This window comes from Protopterus annectens, chromosome 1.part0 (genome assembly GCF_019279795.1).
Source record: "Protopterus annectens isolate FY-2018-M chromosome 1.part0, PAN1.0, whole genome shotgun sequence".
Lineage (NCBI taxonomy): Eukaryota > Metazoa > Chordata > Ceratodontiformes > Protopteridae > Protopterus > Protopterus annectens.
The window spans coordinates 51,576,675-51,599,411 of record NC_056725.1 but is presented as its reverse complement, the minus strand read 5'-3'; the positions used below and the strand labels follow the sequence as shown (position 1 = coordinate 51,599,411).

General features: G+C 43.1%; 1 protein-coding gene across 2 annotated transcripts in view; it reads left to right on the top strand.

Annotated features, from left to right (window-relative positions):
• PSMD8 (proteasome 26S subunit, non-ATPase 8) overlaps positions 1 to 22,737 on the top strand; it is a 486,583-nt gene that overhangs the window by 268,637 nt on the left and 195,209 nt on the right. For both annotated transcript variants that reach the window (XM_044082801.1, XM_044082711.1), the window contains exon 5: positions 3,234 to 3,334. In XM_044082801.1, the coding sequence (XP_043938736.1) occupies positions 3,234 to 3,334 (101 nt within the window). The remainder of the gene's footprint in view (positions 1 to 3,233; positions 3,335 to 22,737) is intronic.

Sequence of the window (22,737 nt, the reverse complement as noted above, 5' to 3'; positions counted from 1 at the left end):
CTAATCCACAAAACAAAGGGGAGAGATTACTACTTTCCTTGGACATTCACAGACAGCTCCGTTATTACATGGACAGAACAAAGCCTTTCAGAAAATCAGAGCAACTCTTTTTGTGTCCTATGCTATAGGTGCTCAAGGGAAGCCTATTTCCAAACAGACAATCTGAAAATGGATAGCCCACTGGATACGCTTTTGTTACTCTTTTCATGGTAAACCTGAACCTACAGGCATCAGATCTCACTCCACAAGGGCCACAGCTACCTCTGCAGCTTTCCTCAGGGGGGTTCCTACCAAAGATATTTTGGAAGCAGCCACTTGGAGTTCTGTACATACTTTCTCCAAGCACTATCACCTACCATTATACTCCACATCTAGAGCGGGCTTTGCCACTGCAGTCTTGCAGGGCATCCTGGCTCCCCCTAGTTCCTGTTGGTGCCTACCACCCCTTTTTTTAGCTTTGGGATTCTACCCATCTGTTATGAATGCAGCTGTATGCACGATGAACATAGTACAGTTTTGTACCTACCATAAATGTAGATGTTCGAGTGCTAATACAGCTGCAGTCCAGGTTTCCCTCCCTCCTTCCCCTCTTGGGACAGGCCTACTGGCCAACACCCCCTCATACAACTTCATTGGGGTATTCTTTTATAGTGTATTTGCTTGCAACTACTGTTTTTTGATTATATTGCATTGCATTATTACATAAATTTATGTTTTGCCTTCCTTCTTGGGGCACCTGACATCTGGGGCAAGAAAAACTGAAGAAAATGGTGTCGGCTGGTTCTTTTATACCCCTGTCGCTCTGACGTCAGGGAAGAAGCGACGACATCCGACGCTGGACCTAGACTTTGGAATTCGGCCGACCGAGGACCTGCCTGACGGCAGGAAACCCCATCTGTTATGACTGCAGCTGTATTAACATCTACATTTATGGTAGGTACAACACTGTACTTTCCCTTTTGTGTCAAGGAGGGCAACACAAGATAGACTAAGGGAGAATTTGAGGTTGCCCATCCAGTTATCTAGGATTACCTTGAAGGTGGTGACAAGGATGCCACACTTCAGAGTTGAAGGATACATTGATAAGAGTCCATCATGCAGGTATGAGTTATTTGTTGATGCAAATTTACTTCCTTTAACAGGTTCTTGGGATCATTTGTTCTGGAAAGGAATAGGAAATCAAGGTGGGATCATTCCCAGCTCAAAATGCTAGACACAGATTAATTACTATGTAGGAGTGCAAGAGACTGTGAACCAAGAGAAGACTACCAGTCTGTTCAGATGTCTGATGGTCTGGAGGCCAGTGATCCTGTTCATTTAGAATCTGTTCATTTAGAATCTCTAATCAGACCATTTGCATTGGTAAATCTAGCAGTCATAATTTCAGATATTGCATCAAGTGTCAGTTTTGCTGATAAATGAAAGTATGATTGCATAATCAGAATAATTCACTGCCTTCTGTAGAATAAGTGGTATTTAAATGTGAAGGTGAAAGTCTGCAAAATGTTGAGGTTAGAATATTAAGCAAGTTGCGCAATACATACAGATACAGACATGTTGCATTTGTTTGCTGATGTAAGCAATAAGAATGATTTAGTATCTTGAAGATTAATCTAGAAATGTATTGTTTTGGAAAGATCTGTTAAACCACATTGTATAACTTTTAGAGAAGTTTTTTAAGGTATACGATTCAAGTAAAACTCAGTAAGATAGCATTGCAAGCTGGAGTGAATGTTGGAATTAAATGCTTGCTCAGAGAGGTAGTTTGATAAAGAGAGAAATTGTTTTGGGGATAAGAAATAGGAGAATATTTTATGTTGTATCAGTATGAGAGTCGAGTTGGACTTCGGGGATGTGGGAGGGGAGCAGGCCTGGCCACTAATCTTACATGGCAACTAATCAGTGTACACATGGACAAAGCACACCCTGCAAGCACTGCAGTTGTAGAGGAAAAGTATGAATGAAAATGAATAGGGAATCAGAGAAAAAAAACTAAGACAAATAAAGGAAATTAAAGCAGAGTAGAGTTGACAGTATAGAGTTGATGCTAAGCTGAACTGAACAGCAGAAATGTATAGAAATGATGTGAAACAAGGTTGTATATGAGATCTGTGCAGAAGCCATAGACAGGAAAAAAGAACAGTGATCTGATTTTATACATGGAGGAGCAAACCTGCAGGAAAGGCATCCACCACTAGCATGAAACCTGGAAGAAGAGTAAAGGGTCCCAGAAAGCAGACTGGAGAGGACCAAGACTACAGAAGGTTTAATGGAGTTGCTGAATAGTGAAGGGCTATTTCTGTGGTGGGAGAGTACAAAATGCAGCACAAATGTTACAAAAAAAATTTATTTTTTAAGGATCTAAGTTTGGATGGTACAAGAACCTGTGAGTTTCAGTCAGAGCTGGCTAATGTTGACTTGCGTACCAGTGCCTTGGTGGTTGGGTTAAACTCGACTTCTGAGGTATAATGTATCTTTTATCAGTAAAAAGACTTTCTAGGCAGAACCACCAAGTGTCTCAATAAGAGCTGACTAATAAATATCTACTTGCAAAGCAGTGCTTTGAGGGATGGGTTCAACTCTTAAGGTGCTGCTGAGGCAAAGCACACACATTTTTGGTGAAGAAAAGACCTTGCGACCAGGACCACTAGAATCTCTGACCCAACAGTACTTTCACAGGTACCTTAGTTTGTTTAATAGAACACTGCTGCAAAATGCGTGTATGTTAGTCTGAGCCTAACATCTGGGACTTAATATTTTGCTGTTGCTTTATAAGAATAGAATTTCACCTTAAAGGGTTAGGTTGAAACTGAAATCATTTCATTGAAGAAGGTAAAGTAAATGTAACATTCCATGCATGGATTTGAAATATGGAAAAAATTGTTCTATCTCTGGTATCGTGGACATTTTTTCCTTTGAGGTTGCTACCTTTTGTTTGCGTTTAGAGAAGACAGCCCTTTTAAAAACTATTTTTGTTGCTTAGTTAAGACTAATACACCTGTTCCCTGTTACAGTGTGTGTGTAAGTAAACTCGTGTCCATTTTTAGTTCCTGCATTTCTCGTTAAAGTAAAAACCTTTTGATACACAGCAATAGATGTCTGTGTGTACATGTACATATACATGTTTATACATACACATACTGTCTGTATAAATCTGCAAGATGGTATAGATGTGGACATTGAGTTTGTTGTATTTGTTGTTGGTAGTTTGACTGTCTGTCTTTCTTTTGCAGTATCTAATGGAGGGAAGTTATAACAAGGTTTTTTTGGCCAAAGGAAACATCCCAGCGGAGAGTTATAATTTCTTTATTGATATACTGCTAGACACAATAAGGTGAGCATGTGTTTTTTGATTTGGGTAGTCTGTTTTCTTTATTCATGGAAGGACTGACTGTGGTTTTACATTAACAAGGAAAATGTTAAGTACTGTGAGTATGCCCTTTGCCGTGTAGTTTTTTTTTTCTGAATTTTTTTTTTTACTTGGTTGAACTTCAATAATGTAAATAGCACTGTAAAGTTATTCTAATCTACAGTTTTCTGTATTTAAATACAAATTAGCTAAAATTCTAACATGCTGTTACCTGTTGTGTAAACTAGTCAGTTCACAAGTGAAGCTACTAGAACATTTTCTGCATTTTCAAAGCCACCTATTTGTATGATAACTGGCAGTGATCTTAGTTGATGATCTGCTTGGATGTTAAAACAAATCACCTACCCCTGTTTGCAACTCTCTGTTTAACAACCTCACCAAAATATATACTTGGTTTATCATTTGTTACTCAATCGCTCACTTTCATGACTTAAACCCCCACCACCAATAAATATTTTTGTCTTATTTGAAGTACAGAAAGCACCAAACAGGATTTTTCAGTCAGAAGTACCATGTTGACGTGGTTTCTAATGCTGTTAGACTGTGCCTTATTAGCTTATCACTGTTTAAGGGAGGTTTCTTTTCTAGCTGCAGTCCACTATAGTCTTAAGAAGTGCAGATTTATATTCCATGCTGTCTCTTTTGACCACAACTGCATCACTCAGAATACTGCAGGGACAGTGCCAGTCACCTAGAGGGCAAATATTACCTCTTGTTCCCTAATTGAACTTCAAAATTTTCTTCTTGGAGCACCCATTTCTCAGAATTCACCATGTCGCTTGCAGCTTATGTTTATCTCCATCCATTCTGTTGTCCTGCACCTTCCACTCATTTGAATGCTTTATCAAGTCTTTTTTCCACTTTTTCCACATATCCACAATCTGCTAGGAGCATACTGAGATTTCATTGGATAACTGTCACCTGATTAACACTGTGTGTATAGTATAAAATATGTGATGTATAGAATACAACGATTAAAGAACAGAAGAAACACATAAAGCCATTGTCCTCACCTGGGGCTCTAACAGTGCTTCAGCTCTTGGTTGATGAACCTCTAGTGGCCAACCATTGTCCCTCAGACTACTTGCTTACTTCATCAGGTTCCTGTAGTGTAGCTCTTTCAGTCAGCCACTGTAGATTGTGGGTCAGCCATGTCCTCTTTACTTTTTCGGTGTCTGTTATGGGCATGGAAGTACCTTCATATTTGTATCTGGGAGACGCTTCTGGGGGTAACCAGGAAAAGAGATCACTTGACAGGGCTGAAGTGCAGTCTCCTAGTGTGCCGCCTTCTAGGGTGTTGCCTGCAAAGAGAAACAAAAGGTTAGCTGTTGCTCTTCTGAAGACATGGTGTCTTTTTATAGAGATGATTTTCTTAATTTAGCTAGCTAATTGTTATATGCTATTAGTCCTGGTGCTCAGAAATCCTCATCAGAGGGGAATGTTAGTGACACAGACAGGACTTCTCCAGCAGATTCCTAAGCCCAAATATGGGATTGTAAGGAAGCTTGTTCCTCTATATCTCCCTTTCCTTCTCACAAAATATTTCTGGGAACAAATAGATGTTCCTCCAGAAATTACTGGAGTTGAGGTGACAGTGACCTATTACAAATGAATATACTTCACTATACTCAAATTCCTCCAATTGTCTTTGAGGATGTGTTTATTGCTGCCTGTAGTATTCCTGATTGTCAACCTTCAGTCCCCAAAAAGGCAGACAAACTGTATAAAGTACTTCATACTAACAGATTTTTGTTTTAACAACTTTGGTCTGACCCAGCAGCTATTTTCACCTCTTCACCAGCTGGAAACAGACTCTTAATAAATATAAACTCTTCACCTACATGTTTACCTCATGCACACAGACAGCCCTCTATTAATAACACAGTCTAGTACAGAGTGTGAGAGATGTATTTACACCAAGATCTAGAACCCATGTGGTCTCTCACTCAAAACAGTAACACAGAGAAGGTTGTCAACTCACCCATCACTACATATTCATATAGTACCACTATTCATACACGTACTACACATCACACACATTAATCCACATACAAGGAGGTTCTCTTGAAAAACGTACTGAAACATCAGAGACCTACAAAACAGAAGTCTGCTACAGCTAACACAGGCTCCACAGCACCCATGACACACAGCAATACCAGTGTCTCACCCACCAAGCCCATAAGGCGTAACACAAAAACAAGTTTTCTTGTCATTGGAGATTCAGTAGTCAAACACATGGATGCCCCACTCACCAGATTGGACAAGGAGAAAGTCATGGTCAGCTGCCTGTCCAATGCCATGATTCGCCAGATCAAGCATGCACTCATGTCTCTCAGCAACAAGTACTGTTATGCCTCTGTCATAGTTCATGTTGATGTGAATGACATGAGACATACCTCACTAGACTATATGAAGAGGGACATGGTCAAGCTCTCCAAGTACATGTCCCAGGCAGGTATGTTCCTTGCCTTGAGCAGAATACTACCCTAGCTTAGAATGATGCCACAGTATAAACAAAAAACGATTGATCTGAAGTAGTTGACTTTATTTATCTGCAGTCTGTGGGTATTCGGATCCATATCGGATCCGAGCCGGCAACATTTTCCAAGCATCTGCTCCAAGCACCTCCCTTTAGCCATAATCCCTCACATCTCCTACCTTCTCCAAGATCTCGTTTGCCGCTTCATGCATACACATCATGGTCTCTTTAGCTCCAAGTTGGGTATAGTACGTGGAAGTTTTTTCTGATATATTTAGTGTGTGTATGGTCGATAATCAACCCTTTCCTCCCCTTCGCTGTTCGTCTGTTTTTCTGTTTAAAAAAAAAAAAATAGTTTAAAAGTCAAGTTAGTAAGGTAGTGTGTAGGCCTAACCCGACCTTAGTGATGTGTGATAGTTCTGGTTTAAGTTTTGGCTGAGTGGGTTTTTGTGATGGCTGAGCAGCCAAAACCAACTTTTAAAAAATGCACAGTGTGTGGCCTCAATTTTTCACCGGCTGATGGCCACACTCTGTGTGTTATTTGTCTGGGTGTCCCACATCTCTCTTTACTTTGTAGTGTGTGTGCAGGGTTCAACCCTAGGGCCTTAAAGGAAAGAAAGGCAAAGCTGGTAGCTAAGGGCCTTCTTACCAGTTTCTGCCTTGGACACGGCGACCTCGACTTCGGCTCCAGTAGCTGATCAAACACCCCCCCAGTGGGACTCAACCTCCCACTAAGCCTTCTGAAGTGGAGACTAAAAGTAAAGAGAAGGAGAAAAAATACAAGGACAAGAGAAGGGGATAGGCACCGCAAGTAGTCTCCAAAGCGGGAGCCCTTTCCTAGCCCGCTTACCAAAGTAATCAGAACTACCTCTCCTCGGCTCCACTCCCCGAGGTTCTCCCCGGAGCCGACTGAGCCCTCGGACCCAAGGCCTTCTTCGAGGTCATTGCACCGACCAGCCAGAACCAAGTTAATCACCTCCTCGTGTTTGAGTCGGAGTCTGTCAGAGCTAGACATGGACAGGATGATGCGGAGGTTTGTTCAGATGCAAATCCAAATGGGAGTCTTGCCAGGCCACTCTTCGGTCAGAGAGGGGACCTCCATGCCCTTCTTCCATCCAGTCTCTCATTCCCCAATCCGACCTGTGGTTTCAGGGTTTATGGATCTGAGGATCCTCGGAGCTGGGGGTACGGGGCCGACGGTTTCTCCACCCTCGATGCTGGCGATTTACCTTGAGTTCCTCGGATCAGACCGGTTCGGATCCAAACTCTCGGGGCCAAGAACGGGGAGACTGGTCTGAGGGAATGGAGGTGTCTTCAGCTCCGACTTTGTTGGATCCGAGCTGTTCCTTTGGAACCCCGGCTACCTTGGCCTTGGCCCCCAGTCCTCACGGTGGAGCCGGGGAGAGCTTCCTCCTTGCTGGTTGCTAAGGAGGTGTGCTCTCCTTCGGTGTTTGACGTGGTGGAGAGGGTTCTCTCCCAAGGATTGAAACTCCGCCCAGGCTTCTGTGGATTTGGTCACGACTCCCATCAGCTTGTCCCAGGGACAGCTCGTGCTAGAGGACCCCCAGGTGGATCCCATCGTGGGAACCCCCCCCCGTGACTTACGAGCCCTCTTCAGAGAGTCCCACTGAAGAAGGTCCCTGTAAGCATTCGTGTAAAAAGGAGGCACATGGACCCCCCCCCCCCAGTCCCTCACAGAAGATGCTGACCTAGATAAAGGTGATGGTTCCTTCAGGTCACCTCCCAAGGATGTTTCCTTTGGAGACATCATGGAGATCCTCCGCCAGAGGGGAGGTTGGTCAGCCCCAAAACACTCTACTGATGAGTCAGTATTCCTGGAGGCCTTTGGCACAGGCCCATCTACATCCAGTGTGTCCCCTCCTGCGGATCCCTTAGTGGATCTCATTACCACACAGGCATGGAAGGAGCCTGACACCATAGACCAATACCTAAACACCCGGACAGGGTCATCTCTCCTCCCACAGACAGGCCTGGAACAAGGGATCCCCGGTGGATGCTATGGTGGTTGAAGCTGCCACCAAGAGATAACTGGCACAGAAAAGTTCTTTGGTCCACCCTCTGGACAAGGAGTCTAGGGTGGTGGATCGATTTGGGAAGCGAGTCTTTTCTTGAGACGTTTTCAATTCGAGCGCTGAATTATTTGGCACACGTACGACTTTAGCGAGACCTAGTCACAGAGTTCGCTGTGTCACTCCCAGAGTCTTTGTCGCCAGAGGACAAGCGGCTGTTCTCAGTGAAAATATCTACTCTAAAATCTGTTTCAAACACATCCATGCGTCGTCTTTCCCATGCACGGAAGGAGTGGCTAGGGCGGCTGGGACCGGCGTAGCTATGAGACATGCTTGGCTCAGACTGTCAATTCGTGGACCCCTTCAAGGCATCATTCACAAATGCTCTCTTTGATGGTTCTTCCCTGTTCGAGAAGACAGTACGTGACACCCTGGTCCAGAGCAAGAAGGGCGGGAAGACTCTGTCTGCAGTCTGACTCCACTTCTCTAGTCCTCAAAGATCCTTTTCTAGGAATCAGAGAGGGCAAAGGATGATGTGGTTCCGAAAATCTCAATTTTCCTGGGACTCTCAGGACAGCTTATCCCCTAGAGGCAGAGGGGGACAAGACAGACGCCGCCCCAGAGGCAGAGTGGGACCGAGGAACTTTGGTTCTAGGGAGACCTTCTCGGACAGACCCACACAGCAACCCTGAGGGGTTTACCCGACTGTCATACTCTGGAGACAGTCTGGGGAAGATTGTCATTGCACCTAACGGCTTGGGAGTCCATTACAGCAGACCATTGGGTGCTCCAAATAATATCCAGAGGCTACTCCATCCCGTTCGTTGCCGCACCCGTCCAACCAAAGTGCCTCCCAGATGTTCCACCCGCTCAAAGGGAGACGGCAGTGCAAGAAATTTCAAAGCTGCTTCACAATCGGGCCATCGAACCGGTCCCCCCAGATCAGTCCGGATTAGGTGTTTACTCCAGGTTTTTTTTAGTGCCAAAAAAGTTGGGGGACCTCAGGACCATATTGGACCTGTCAACTCTGAACCTGACAGTAGCCAAGCAGAAATTTCAGATGGTCACCTTGCAGTCCATTCTACCTTACCTCCGAGAATGCAACTGGATGTGCTTGATAGACCTCCAGGACGCTTACTACCATATCAAAATTCGCAGAAGCTCCAGGAGATTCCTTCGGTTCCGGCTGGGAGTCTATCATTTCCAGATGTCCTTCAAGAATGCAACTGCAGTCATTACATATGGGTTGTACTGCCTCAGGCAGCCCTTCGGTCGGCCGGATTCCAAAGTCTGGGTCCGGTGTTGGCTGATGTCGCCTCCTCCCCGACGTCAGAGCGGCTGGGGTATAAAAGTATCAGCCGACGCCATCTTCCCCAGTCTTTCTTGCCACTCTGTGCCCGAAGCAGAAGCAGTTGGCAAGTGCTGGTCGGCCAGCTCCTGTGTTTTCAGTAACCGAAGTCATCAAAAAGCCAAGTACCCTGTTGGGGAACCTTTTCTTGCCTCAGCTGATGTCAGATAAAACTGCAAAAGTTAATAACTGTTTGTCTTGTGGTAAACAAATACCTCATAAGGACTTCCATTCTTACTGCCTTCCCTGCCTTGGCCCAGACCACGACGTCTCGGCCTGTGCTTGCTTCAATATGTTCTATAACAATATAATAACTATGAATGAAAAATTGTGCTGTGATGTAATTTGTATAGATTAACTTCAGCATTTGACAGGGTCATACACATAACACTGATAAATTAATACAACTAGGTAACGAGGTACTCTTGATAAGATGGATAGCTGCATGGCTTGCATATAGGACATGGCAAGTATCATACAGCAACTGGACAGATAAAATCCTTGGTTACAGTCAGGGTGTCCCACAGGTCTCTCTCCTATGCCGTTACTTGTTTAGATTGTATCTTTCAGACCTAACTTTTTCATCTGAGGTGTTCTACAGTTTATATGCAGATGACCTGACATTGTGTAAACTGATTATATGTGTTACAGATAAGGTATGTCTGCAAAATAACTTTACTAAATTGACCATTTGGGCACATGAGAATAATATGCTGACAAATGCATCAGAAACTAAGCATACGAGATTTGGTAGGCATAAACTGAAAGGTGAATATTTAATACAGCACACAAGTGATTGAAACTGTATTTAATACAGCACACAAGTGATTGAAACTGTAGACTCATTTAAGGACCTGGGTATATGGGTAGATTCAGCTATGAGGTTATCTGGTCATGTCAACCAATTGATTAATGATAGTTATAGAACTATAGGTTGTATACAAAGTTTTATAAAGTCTAGGAAATCAAAAATAAGTAATTGTTTGTTAGTTACATTAGACCCAAACTTGAGTATGGAATAACAATATGGAAACACTGTAAGAAAACATGCATGAGTAAGCTGGAAAGAGTACAGCGGAAATATACCAAGGGTATCCATGGATGTGAAAATTTAAGTTATTACAAAAGACTAAAATATCTGAACTTGTACAGCGTCTCACAGATATCCAAGAGGAGATCTTAGTCCAGTATATAGGGCATTTAGTGACAGCTACCTCTGGGATTGTTTGGGGTTAACAAAAAGTGCTAGAGAATAATCAGACAATCGATGTAGGAGATTCTATAGGAATGAAAAGCGTACCGATTGGTTCTCTGATAGAGAAGCTGATGCATGGAACAGACTACCAAATTACATTAAAGCAAATACTAGTTTAGATATGTTTAAGAACAGCTTGGATACTTTATTATGGGAACAAGTGTGTCAGTATATTGGCAAGCTAGAAGGGCATTAATGCCCGTGCTTGAAATATTTGTATGCATGTATTTTCCTTTTTAGCATTCTGATATTTATTTTTCCACAATCACAATTGACCCCCCCCTATTCTTACTTCCTCAACCAAAATGTGATTTTGTACGCAATATAGTTGCTAAAATCCATTTCCCCTTTAACAAAATTTCATTCAGTCTTTCTTTCCAAATAATCCATGCTCGATAAACAAATTCTTCACCATACATTCTACTCTGTGGCTTTTTTGCCTATTAACGGCCATTTATTTTGCAACTACCTTTGGTTTTGTCCACATTTATAAGTCTATCTGGAACATCTTGTATGTATTTGGCTTAAGGCTGACATTGGGCTTATTATAACCGAACGGGATATCGGCGCTGCAGCTGTTTTGTATATATACACGGATTCTTTGAGCTTTTTTCACCATAAAAGGTACTTTTTTCCCCACTATATGGCATTTTTTATATGCCTTTGGTATTGGTGGAGTTAGCACGATTGAATTGAATGTCTTTGTGTTGGTCCATGAGTGCAATATAGAGTTCGGGACACTGGTTGTTTGTGTTTTGGACTACATTTATCGTAATATCACAGACCAGGTTTTTCTGGTGTGTTTAGCTTTTGGTTTCTAACTGTAAATTACAGGCTACGGACAACAAGGTCGTTCTACATTACGATTTGGGATTTTGACGTTTTTGTAGCTTGGACATTATGTGCTGACTGTATTTCAACATATATATATTTTTTCTTTGGTTTCAATTTTTGACATTACATTTTGGCATTCTGGTTTCGGTATATGACAATCTATGTGGTTCTTATGCCACTTTGTCATTGGTTAGTCTAGTGCGACATACAAGTAGGATATTTCATCACCCTATTTGGCTAAATATCTTGTTTGGTATTATATCTGTTATTGTTTTGGATCATAATCACTGTATCAGGATACAATTTATTAGGATACATCCTGGGGTTCTGATATTCACATATTTCATCAGGTATTTTTATATATACCATGTATATTGTGATTTCACTCTGTTTTTTGTATTGACTTTTTTTGTTTTACAATTTGTTTTCGCTAGCATTGTTATTCTGATGTTTGTTTCTACTTTTGGATTATACAATTGGCCTTATCCTATATAGGGTACCTTATGTAAGTTTGATACTATCGTACAATGTTTGATTGCCATCCATTGGACAGCACTACAATAGCTGTTGGAGACAACAACGTTTGGTTTATTTTTGTCTCATATTTGGATAACAATCTTTTTTCACAGGAATATATTGGGTCCCCCCTTCCTTACATCTAGTTGGATTGATTTCTGCAGTTTTGGCCTCATATGTATCTATTATTTCATACATATTGTTATCATAGGTGTTCCATGCACGGACTAAGTCTCAGCCCCATCGCCACCTCTAAATCAGCCCAAGGTTAATAAATACTGTTAACAAAGTATTTAAATGCAATTACTGTTGACGAGCCATTTATAGGGTTCAAACACAGCAGCCACCAACAATAACTATAATATTACCTTCAACCTGGCACTATTTCTCTCCAAAATTGTATTAAGCAGAGCCTATAATAGTCCAGGCTTTTAAAACTCCCACATTAAGAAACAGGACTGCCCCCTGTACACTATCACCATGCCCAAGCCAATAGGGATAATTATCCTACTTATCCCACCACTCATCTTATTTCCCTATCTCTTAACTAGTTATGAACACTTGTCCTTATCAGGCTTCAACTATCCAAGTTATCACACAAGTTCCCCCTCCCCACCACCTTTAGATGAATTCTTCCCCCATCATATAACCCCCAAAACAACAAAACTCAATGATCCCTACCTAAAAAAGCAACACCATATAACTACCAAAACAAAACACGGTCTAAAATTATTAACCAAAGTCCTAAAATTAATAGCATACCTAAGGAAAAACATCACTATAGATGGAGACATCCATCCCAACCCAGGCCCTACCAGATCAACAGAGCCCGCAACATCCAATCTCCCTTAGACCGGCTAACTCTCTACTCATCTGTCACTTAAACATAAGAAGTCTGAACAACAAGGTTCACAACTTCCATGCCATGCTTGCAACCTATCTACCTGACATCATGTGTCTAACCGAAACATGGCTTAAACCATCAACCAAAGACAATCAGATAATGTCACCTGGGTTCAACATACTCAGAGCTGACCGCTTAAAAAAAAGAGGAGGTGGGATAACTGTCCTTTATAAAAATACGCTAAACATCCTAACTAACCCCAAACAACCACCGCAGGTTGCTAATGCTGAAATATTAGCTCTAAAAATACAACTAAATAAACTAAAAAGCATAAATCTAATAGTTACCTATATACCCCCAGGGAACAATATCGAAACTTTAGAAGCCATCTTAAACTGGATAGATGACAACTATCCACAAGAAACAATAGTCCTGGGAGATGTTAACATTGATTGGAACCAATGCTCTGCACAGTCCAATCCTACTTCCTTAAATCTCCATGGTTTCTCTCAGATTATAGCCACTACCACCAGACTAGGTAATAATAAACAAAAAGAAAGCATACTTGACTGGATGCTCGTCAAGGAGCACCCACAAAAATATACCCCTGGAACTCTCCCCAATGATCTTAGTGATCATATGCTTACTTACATTATGAAAGATAATACACCCAATGCTAGCATGCCAGTCTATAGAACAGTCAGAAACAAAAAAAAATTTGATCCTCTAAAATTTAACATGGAACTTAAATACTGTAACTGGTCAACATTGAAATCCCTTCCCTAGATGAGGCAGTCTCACATTTTAATGAAACATTCCTTACCCTACTTGACTCTCATGCTCCCAAAAGGGTATCTAGAATCAAAACTCACATAGCACCCTGGCTAACCACAGAAACCAAAACCAAAATAATTAATAGGGACAAAGCATGGAATAAATGGCACTACCAAGTTACCACTAGACCGGTCATCTTCCAGCAAATGAGAAATGAAACTAAAAGGCCACGAGCCATGATAAGAAATACTTCTTTCACCTCCTACAAAACAAAATCCAAAACAACCCTCAAAATATCTCGGCTGGATTGAACTAACTTCTCCAACCAGGAAGATCTACCACTCCTACCCCAGAAACTCTATCTGACAAGAACCAAGAAGAAGTAGCTAACAACTTTAATACTTTCTTTACCGAAACAATTCAGCTACTAGCTAACCAGCTACCTACTCCCTCTAACACACCTAACAATATGACATCCAACTCTCCACTATCCTTTAACCTCCAACCCATATCCACTGCCTTCATCCAATCCTGCTTGAAAAAACTAAAGCCAACTACCCTCTCAGCTGATCTTCTACCTGCCGAATACCTGCAAATTGCTGCTGATGTCATAGCATACCCCATTTCAATATTAATTAACAGAACTGTTACTGAGTCCACTATCCCAGCAATCTGGAAAATATCTTACGTCATACCTCTTCATAAAGGAGGAACATCCACCGAACTCTCTAACTATAGACCAATTGCCATACTATCACCACTTGCTAAAATTATGGAAAAGTGTGTGCATAACCAACTCATGTCCTTTCTCACCCAAAACAAGCTACTAACTGACTGTCAGCATGGATTTAGACCCCACCATAGCACGACCACTGCCCTCCTCTCTTTCACCGAGAAAATTAACCATAACCGGAATAACAAAAATATCTCCTCAGCCCTCTTTCTAGACATGTCGAAAGCTTTCGACATGGTAAACCACCAGTTACTTCTCAAAACCTTAGTAACCTTACATCTAGACACCCAAGTCCTAAACTGGTTTCAGGCCTACCTCGTAGGCAGAAAAACAGGCAGTTGTGGCAGAACAAACTCTCCTGCCTATTACCGAACAGTATAGGCGCACCTCAAGGGTCCATCTTAGGACCTCTTCTGTTCTCAATATTCATAAATGATCTCCATTCAGTTATCCCCGAAGCCACCTGCATCCAATATGCAGATGACTCAACTCTCATCTGTTCTAATCCTATCCTTGACAACCTTCTAATAACTACCCAACACTGCTTTACCAAAGTTGAAAATTGGCTAACTGACCATCAACTCATCTTAAACCCAAAAAAAACCCAACTTCTTCTTTTCCACCCAACCAACCCAACACCTTTCACACACTTTACCATTCAATCCAACAATGGTACCATTATTTCTCCTACTACCAGTGCCAAACTATTAGGAGTAATCATCGACAATAAACTACGATTTGACACCCACATTATCCAAACTATTAAAATGGTTAACAAAAAACTAGGGTCTTTATATAGGTTAAAAACCTTCCTAACTCCAGCCGCTAGACTAGCTACTGCCCGCTCGCACCTCTTATCCACCCTACTTTACGCCTCCCCAATCCTTACGAACCTCAACAAGTCTGACCTCAATCGTCTCTCCACTTCTTATAACAACATTGCTAGATTCATCACTGCCCTACCCTATAGAACACACCACTGCATTAACCTGAAAAAACTTGACTGGCCAGAATTCCCTAATCTTCTACTTGAATACCAACTTATAGAAGCCTTTAAAATCCTGAAACATCCAGATAACACCCCTGCACTAAAGAACATCCTAACCCCTTACTCCAACCTAAGTTCTCTTCGCTCATCTAACAAACTCTTAATACAAACTTGCAAGTCCCATAACCTGGGCGGCGATTCACTGTACTCAATATTATTGGCAAGGTATGGAATTCTCTTCCAAATAAGCTAACGTCCTTACCATCACTAGCTCTATTCAAAAAAGAACTAAAAATCCACTATAAATCACATTGGCTCTGCCCATGCACAAACCCTGACTAACTTTCCCATGAGCAATTCTTACAAGTAGGCAATTTTTGTATTATTCAACTAAGTGTGAATTAACCAGAATGTATTGAAATGTAATCAATTGTACCTTCTATTGTAATTATCTTCTCTCTCTTAATACAATGTAATATGTCTTTATGTCTTTTGTAACAATATATCACTGTTTAACCCTGTTGGAGCTTTTCTCCCCGGGACTCCGCTGAAAATGGACATGTATCCAGTCGGACTATCCCGGTCAACAAATGTAAAATAAAATAAAATAAATAAATTTTCATAATATTCATACATTATCATAATTATATTTCGTTTTTCCACAATTTTTTTCTTAATTCAACTCTTCCATTTAAAAAAAAAAGCATGCTTTTATCTCTTCCTCTCCACAAAATACACACACTTTTTCAACTTTCTTTTTATGTGGTATATTCCACCTTTGCTGGTAAAAACTAAGTCATATACCAATAATTCCTTTTCCTCCTTAACAAAATTTGAATACTGTTCAGTGTTATTTTGTAGGGGCTATTTTTTTTCCTATTTCTCTTGGGTGTTACGTTCTCTGTTTTCTTCGCAGAACGGATGAGAAACCCCCGTCTTCAAAATATGTGTAGTCTGTGGCCACAAAATCCCAAATTTGAATGCACATTCAACATACTTGTATTGTCTAGATGCATTACATTTTGATGACTGCTTTATCTGTACAGCTTTTGGCCAGAGGTCCATTATGGAGCATTGTAATAAGTTAGTGCTGAAGGGACTCTCTCAGCCTCTATGGGAGGCTAATCCTGTTCAACTTCTGGAACTCCCCATCTGCCTGAAAATCTTTGGACAAATGTAAGGGGGAAAGGGAAGTAGAGTCCAGGGAAACGTCAAGGCAGCTAAGAAGTGGTGCCCTGACTGTTGTACCTCTTCTGTTGTGCTTCTGGCTCCAGCTTTGACTTCCCTTTCCAATCTGATCATCATTGGATTCTTTACTCCTAGCCAAGATCTTCTCCGGAGCTGGTGTCCCTGAGATGTTTTTCTCCCTTCCTACAAGTAAGGATGATGCACCACTGCACCAGGCCTCCATTCACTTCTTCATCCATCAAGTCCATTTGATCTACCAGAAGTTTCTCTGAAGTGGATGGGCGTAAATGATGAGGAGTTTCCTCAGGACCCAGTTCAGTTGGATATTCCCCTTGCTCCAGCCTCTTGTCAGACCCATTCATTTCAGTCCTTCCCTCTTCCTGTAGTTACTCCTGTCCCAGTCCATCTTTGGGTTTAGGGTCTCTGGATCCGATTTTCATCAAAGGGTTACCTTTGTCTGATCCCAAGACATAGTCATCTTCTATTCCAGCAACTTACCTGATTCAACCAGTTCTAAGTGTCCTGAATCTGAAAGACTCTCGCAGCTGAAGCATTAGTGCCAGATTTGGGGGTACGGGATTGCCTCTGAAGGTGCCAGAGCCATCTTTTCCCCTCCGAGCTTTGGAGTTGGTTTCTGATCCTAGCCAACCAGGGTTCCGAGACTAACCTGGGCTTGGATACCTTGGCTCCTTCCAGAGTGGTTTTGGTTTCCCCCGCTGCATTGATGATTGAGGCTGTAGAGGGAGCTCTCTCCCTTCCTGCTGAGTTGCCTTCTCTTGCATGCTTGGCTCCTTCCATCCTCCATAGAAAGCCCGTGGGTCCTGATCCAGCTCTTCCTATCCAGGCAGGACAGATGATTCTATCGAGCCTCCAGGCATCCCATTCCCTGAGCTCTCACCTGTCTACAGAGATGTCCTTCAAGGATGCATCTGCAGTCATCACATATGGGGTTGTCCTGCCTCAGGCAGCCCTTCGGTCGGCCGGATTCCAAAGTCTGGGTCCGGCGTCGGCTGATGTCGCATTTTCCCCGACGTCAGAGCGCCTGGGGTATAAAAGCATCCGCCGACACCATCTTCCCCAGTCTTTCTTGCCGCGTGGTGCCCGAAGCAGAAGCAGTTCGCAAGTGCCGGTCGGCCAGCTCCTGTAATTCAGCTACCGAAGACTTCAAAAAGCTAAGTACCCCGTTGGGGACTCTTTCTTGCCTCAGCCGATGTCAGATAAAGTTAATAATTGTTTGACTTGTGGGAAACAAATACCTCATAAGGATTTCCACTCTTACTGCCTCCCCTGCCTAGGCCCAGACCACGACGTCTTGGCCTGTTCAGCCTGTGCTTCCTTCAACCGACGCACTCTTAGATGTCGGGTGGAGTTTGCAGAGGAATTTTTTGGGGCTAGTTTTTCGTATAAGATGCCGTCGGAGACTCAGACTTCTCATTTAGTTAAGAAACGGAAGGACAAGGACCGACACACGCGGACTGCGGTTTCGGCTGAAACCACGGCCAGGCCTACCGCGAGTGTCTCGGTCTCGGCTGAAACCGAGTCCTTGGTACTTCCAATTACCGAAACTGCTCAACCGACCACCTCGGTCCCGGAGGCCCCGGCCGAGTCTGTTATTGAATTGCCAATAGAAACTGGTGTCCTGGAACCTTCCGACACCATTCCTTTAGACAAATCTACACCAGCACGTGGTGCAGCCAGGCCTCCTGCATCCATGTCCATTAAGGCATTCTCCAGGGCTAAAGCTGCTAAACTTTCAAAAGCTTTGCCTCCCAAGATTATCCCTCAGGGACCCCCTACTGCTTCACAGATTCTAAGCTTAGCAGAGGATCTGATCTCCTTAATTAGGGGCTCTCAACCTCATCCGGACAGGGGCTCTCAACCTCCTCCAGACAAAAGGCCCAGGGTTGAGCCCTCTGATCCCCACTCCTCAGATGAGGCCTCTGATGGCTCTACTCTCTCAGACCACCAGCAGGAGGCTTATTCGGCCTACGAGGATTCTGATGCAGAGGAATCTATTCCCTCGGCCTCCCCTCCTGAAGAGTTTTCCTTTGGGGAGACGCTACACACCATGAGAGAGCATTTCCACTGGCAGGGCCAGGAATTCTCTGATTCCAGGAAAAGATTAAGGACCTTTTTACATTTGCCTCAGCATAGGCCTTTAGCTATTCCTCCTGTTTTGAATGTCATTGATGTGTAGTCTGACTCTAGCACAACCCCTGATTCTCTTCCTCCAGCTCCTGCCAAACCCGATAGGTACTACAGGGTCCCGGACTCACATCTTCACCTTTACAAGGCCCACTCTGCTGATCCAGAAACTATTTCCCAGGGCCCTAAAGGGGTTGCAGCTGCCACTGCTAAAAATCCTCTCCCCTCTGAAAGGGAGTCCAGAGCTTTAGAGAGATAGGGCAAAAAAGTGTATACTTCTGCTACTCTTTCTATGAGAGCATTAAATTGTCAATTTCATATGATACAATACCAAGAGTATTTGTTAGATGAATTGCATAAAAAGCTGTCTTCACCTGAACCCCTAGACCACAAGTCACTTCAGGATCTGGTAGATAACTCTCAACAGGTTAGCAACCATTTCTTGCAATGTGGTTATGATGCATTGGAAGCTTCATGTAGGTCAGCTATGACTGGCGCAGTCATACGTAGGCATGCTTGGCTAAAGGAACAATCTCTGCCAGACCATGTTAAAGTAAAGCTGCTGGATGCTCCACTGGAAAAGCAAAAGTTATTTGGCTCCACGGCTCAGGAGGTCCTAAAGAAATTTGAAGAAAAAGCAAAATCAGTACAAACAGTCAAAGATTTTCTCCAAGTACAACCACCAAGATTCAGCAGGAATTGGCCTTCCAAGAATTGGTCCTTTCCAGACACAGAGAGGTTTCAGAGAGGCAAGAACAGGCGTGCCAGAGGTAGAGGGCAAGCTAGAGGCTCCTACAGAGGACGTCAATGGCAGCCTCCCAACCAGAGAGGTAATGCAGGACTTTCAACTGCTGCACAAGGACAGGCTCAATGACTTTACTTTGACACCGCCAACCAGGGCTCAATTGGAAGCACCTTTGGGCGGAAAGCTTTCGTTATTTTCAGAAAATTGGCAAAGTATTACAAGGGACAAATGGACACTACAAATAATAGACAAAGGATACAGGTTTCATTTCCACACATTACCAAAAAGAAAGGGCATGCCAGACCTGCCACCAAATCAAAGGGCAGAGGCTTTGAAACAAATTTCCAGCTTAATGCAAATGAAAGCTATAGAAAAAGTTCCTCTCTCAGAACAAGGCCAAGGATTTTATTCCAGACTATTCCTTGTTCCAAGAAAAGAAAAACAATGGAGGCCTATTCTCGACTTGTCCTCACTGAACACTTATCTCATTGTACCAAACTTCAAAATGCTGACTCTACAGCAGCTCCTTCCCATGCTGGGCAAGGGGTCTTGGCTGGTAACTCTAGACCTCAAGGAGGCATACCTGCATGTCCCTATCAGACAAAGTTGCAGAAGACACCTCAGATTTCTTGCAGGGTCAGAGCATTATCAATTCTCAGCATTGCCCTTTGGCTTATCTACTGCGCCCAGAGTATTCACAAAATGCCTGGCATCAGTAATTGCACACTGCAGACTTCAGGGGATGCAAATATACCCATATCTGGACGACTGCCTTATACAAGCGGACAGCCAACAAACTTTGGTAAAACACTTGAATTATGCCATTCACCTACTTCAGGCCTTGGGATATACAGTCAACTTTCACAAATCAAGACTTGTTCCATCCCAAAGAATAACCTTTCTGGGTGCAGATCTAGATACAACCACCCAAATGGCCTTCCTCACAGAAGAAAAACAGTCAACTACCAGATTACTTCAAAAATCTGACAAGACAAACCCAGCTGACTGCAAGGAAAATCCTGCAAGCCCTGGGACACATGGCTTCTTGCATACTTCTGATTCCGCAAGCAAGACTACATATGAGGAAACTACAATGGTACCTAAGGAGTTTATGGACTCAGCACAGTCACAGCCTGGAAACGTTGATACCACTCATTCCAAGCCTTCAAAAGGAATTTCTCTGGTGGACTCAAGCAAGCCAGTCAAACAGGGGTCTGCCTTTCAGCAAACCAATAGCCAGCCAAACCATTACAACAGACTCTTCAGACCACGGATGGGGAGCGCACATGGAGGGAAGATGCATTCAAGGTCTATGGTCACAAAAAGAGCTACGCATGCACATAAACCAAAAGGAAATGCTGGCAGTGATACATGCAGTCGAAGCCTTCAAACCCTTTCTGCATCATGGCCATCTGTTAATAAGGACAGACAACACCACGGTTATGTAGTACATACACAAGCAAGGAGGCACCCATTCTTACCCTCTTTGCAGGCTGGCAATGAATCTATGGGAACTTTCCTTGAAACTCAATATACAGCTACAATCCCAGTTTGTGCCAGGGAAAGACAATATACTGGCGGACAGCTTAAGCAAAAATATCATGGATGCACACGAATGGATGCTGCACCCAGACATCTTTCTACAGATAACACAATCATGGGGGAGACCGGACTTAGATCTTTTTGCCTCCCCCCACAATCATCAACTGAAGAAATTCTGCTCAAGGACATACCACCCACAAGCATGGAAAGTGGACGCCCTCTCTTTCAGCTGGAGAACTCTAACAGTGTATGCATTTCCACCTCTCCCATTAATGACCAAGGTTTTACTGAAGATCAGGACAGAGCAGCCAAAGGTGATTCTGATAGCTCCGGACTGGCCAAGACAGCACTGGTACCCACTATTAAAGAGCATGTCACGTACGAAACCATGGCCTCTTCCTCTATGGCCAGTTCTACTGACACAGCACAATTACAAAACTCTGCATCCCAACCTGAAAACCTTGCAACTAACAGCCTGGAAAATACCTTGACTCCTCCTCAGGACAAGCTATCCCAGAGAGTGAAAGATATCATGGAAGCTCGCCGGCCTTCCACAAGAAAGGCATATTCAGCAAAATGGAAAAGATTTCACATTTGGAACACCACAAAGGGCCTAGATGCGACAGTGATGAGCATGGCACATATCCTGGAATACTTGGCAGAAATGTTCCACAATGGTCTGTCTTACTCTTCCATTAAAATTCATGCTTCAGCAATTTCAGCAGAGTACAATACTGATCCGCCTGTCTTCTCTCATCCTCTCCTAAGACAGTTTCTAAGAGGAATCAAAAACTTCAATCCTCCAAGGAAACCACCTCTACCTACTTGGGACCTTAACTTCGTGTTGGAAAAACTAACACTGCCTCCCTTTGAACCAGCAGCATCTGCAGAACTACAGTTCCTGTCTTGGAAGACTGCTTTCCTTCTGGCCATAACCTCAGCAAGAAGAGTATCTAAGTTGCAGACTCTTATGGCAGTACAGCCTTTCATCAGGACAGAGTTTCACTAAGAACCAATCCTACATTTATGCCAAAGGTGGTATCCAGGGTTTCATTAAATCAAGCTATTCATTTACCTACCTTCTTTCCAAATCCACAAAACAAAGGGAGAAACTTCTACACACTCTGGACATACACAGACAGTTGCGCTACTACTTGGACAGAACTAAAGGTTACAGAAAAACTGACCAGCTGTTGGTAGCATATGCTGCTGGTACACAAGGAAAAGCAATTTCCAAACAGACAATTTCAAAATGGATAGGGAATTGCATTCGTTTTTGTTACTCCTTTCATGGAAAAACTGTGCCAGCTAACATTAGACCTCATTCCACAAGAGCCACAGCCACCTCCACAGCCTTCTTAAGAGGGGTGGCTACCAAGGACATTTTAGAAGCTGCTGCATGGAGCTCCGTGCATACATTTGCCAAGCATTACAATTTACCTTTATATTCCAGATCCAGAGCAGGCTTTGCTACGGCAGTCCTGCAGGGCATTTTAGCTACACCATCCTTTACATAGTTCCTCCACCCCCAGATTGGCTGTGGTATTCTACCCATATGTGATGACTGCAGATGCATCCTTGAAGGACATAGTACAGTTTTGTACCTACGATAAATGTAGATGTCCGATAGGTATGCATCTGCAGTCAGGTTTACCCTCCCACCTTCCCCTCTGTGGTATTACTTGGGTACTTCCTCCTCTAATAGCTAGCTGGGGGGATCTATTATGGTGTATTTGTTTTTATATTAATGTGCATGTTTGGATTTTTAAATGCATCTCTCCAAATTTAGCCTTCCTTAGAGGGCACGTGGCATCTGGGGCAAGAAAAACTGAGGAAGATGGCGTCGGCGGATGCTTTTATACCCCAGGCGCTCTAACGTTGGGGAAAATGCGACATCAGCCGACGCCGGACCCAGACTTTGGAATCCGGCCGACCGAAGGGCTGCC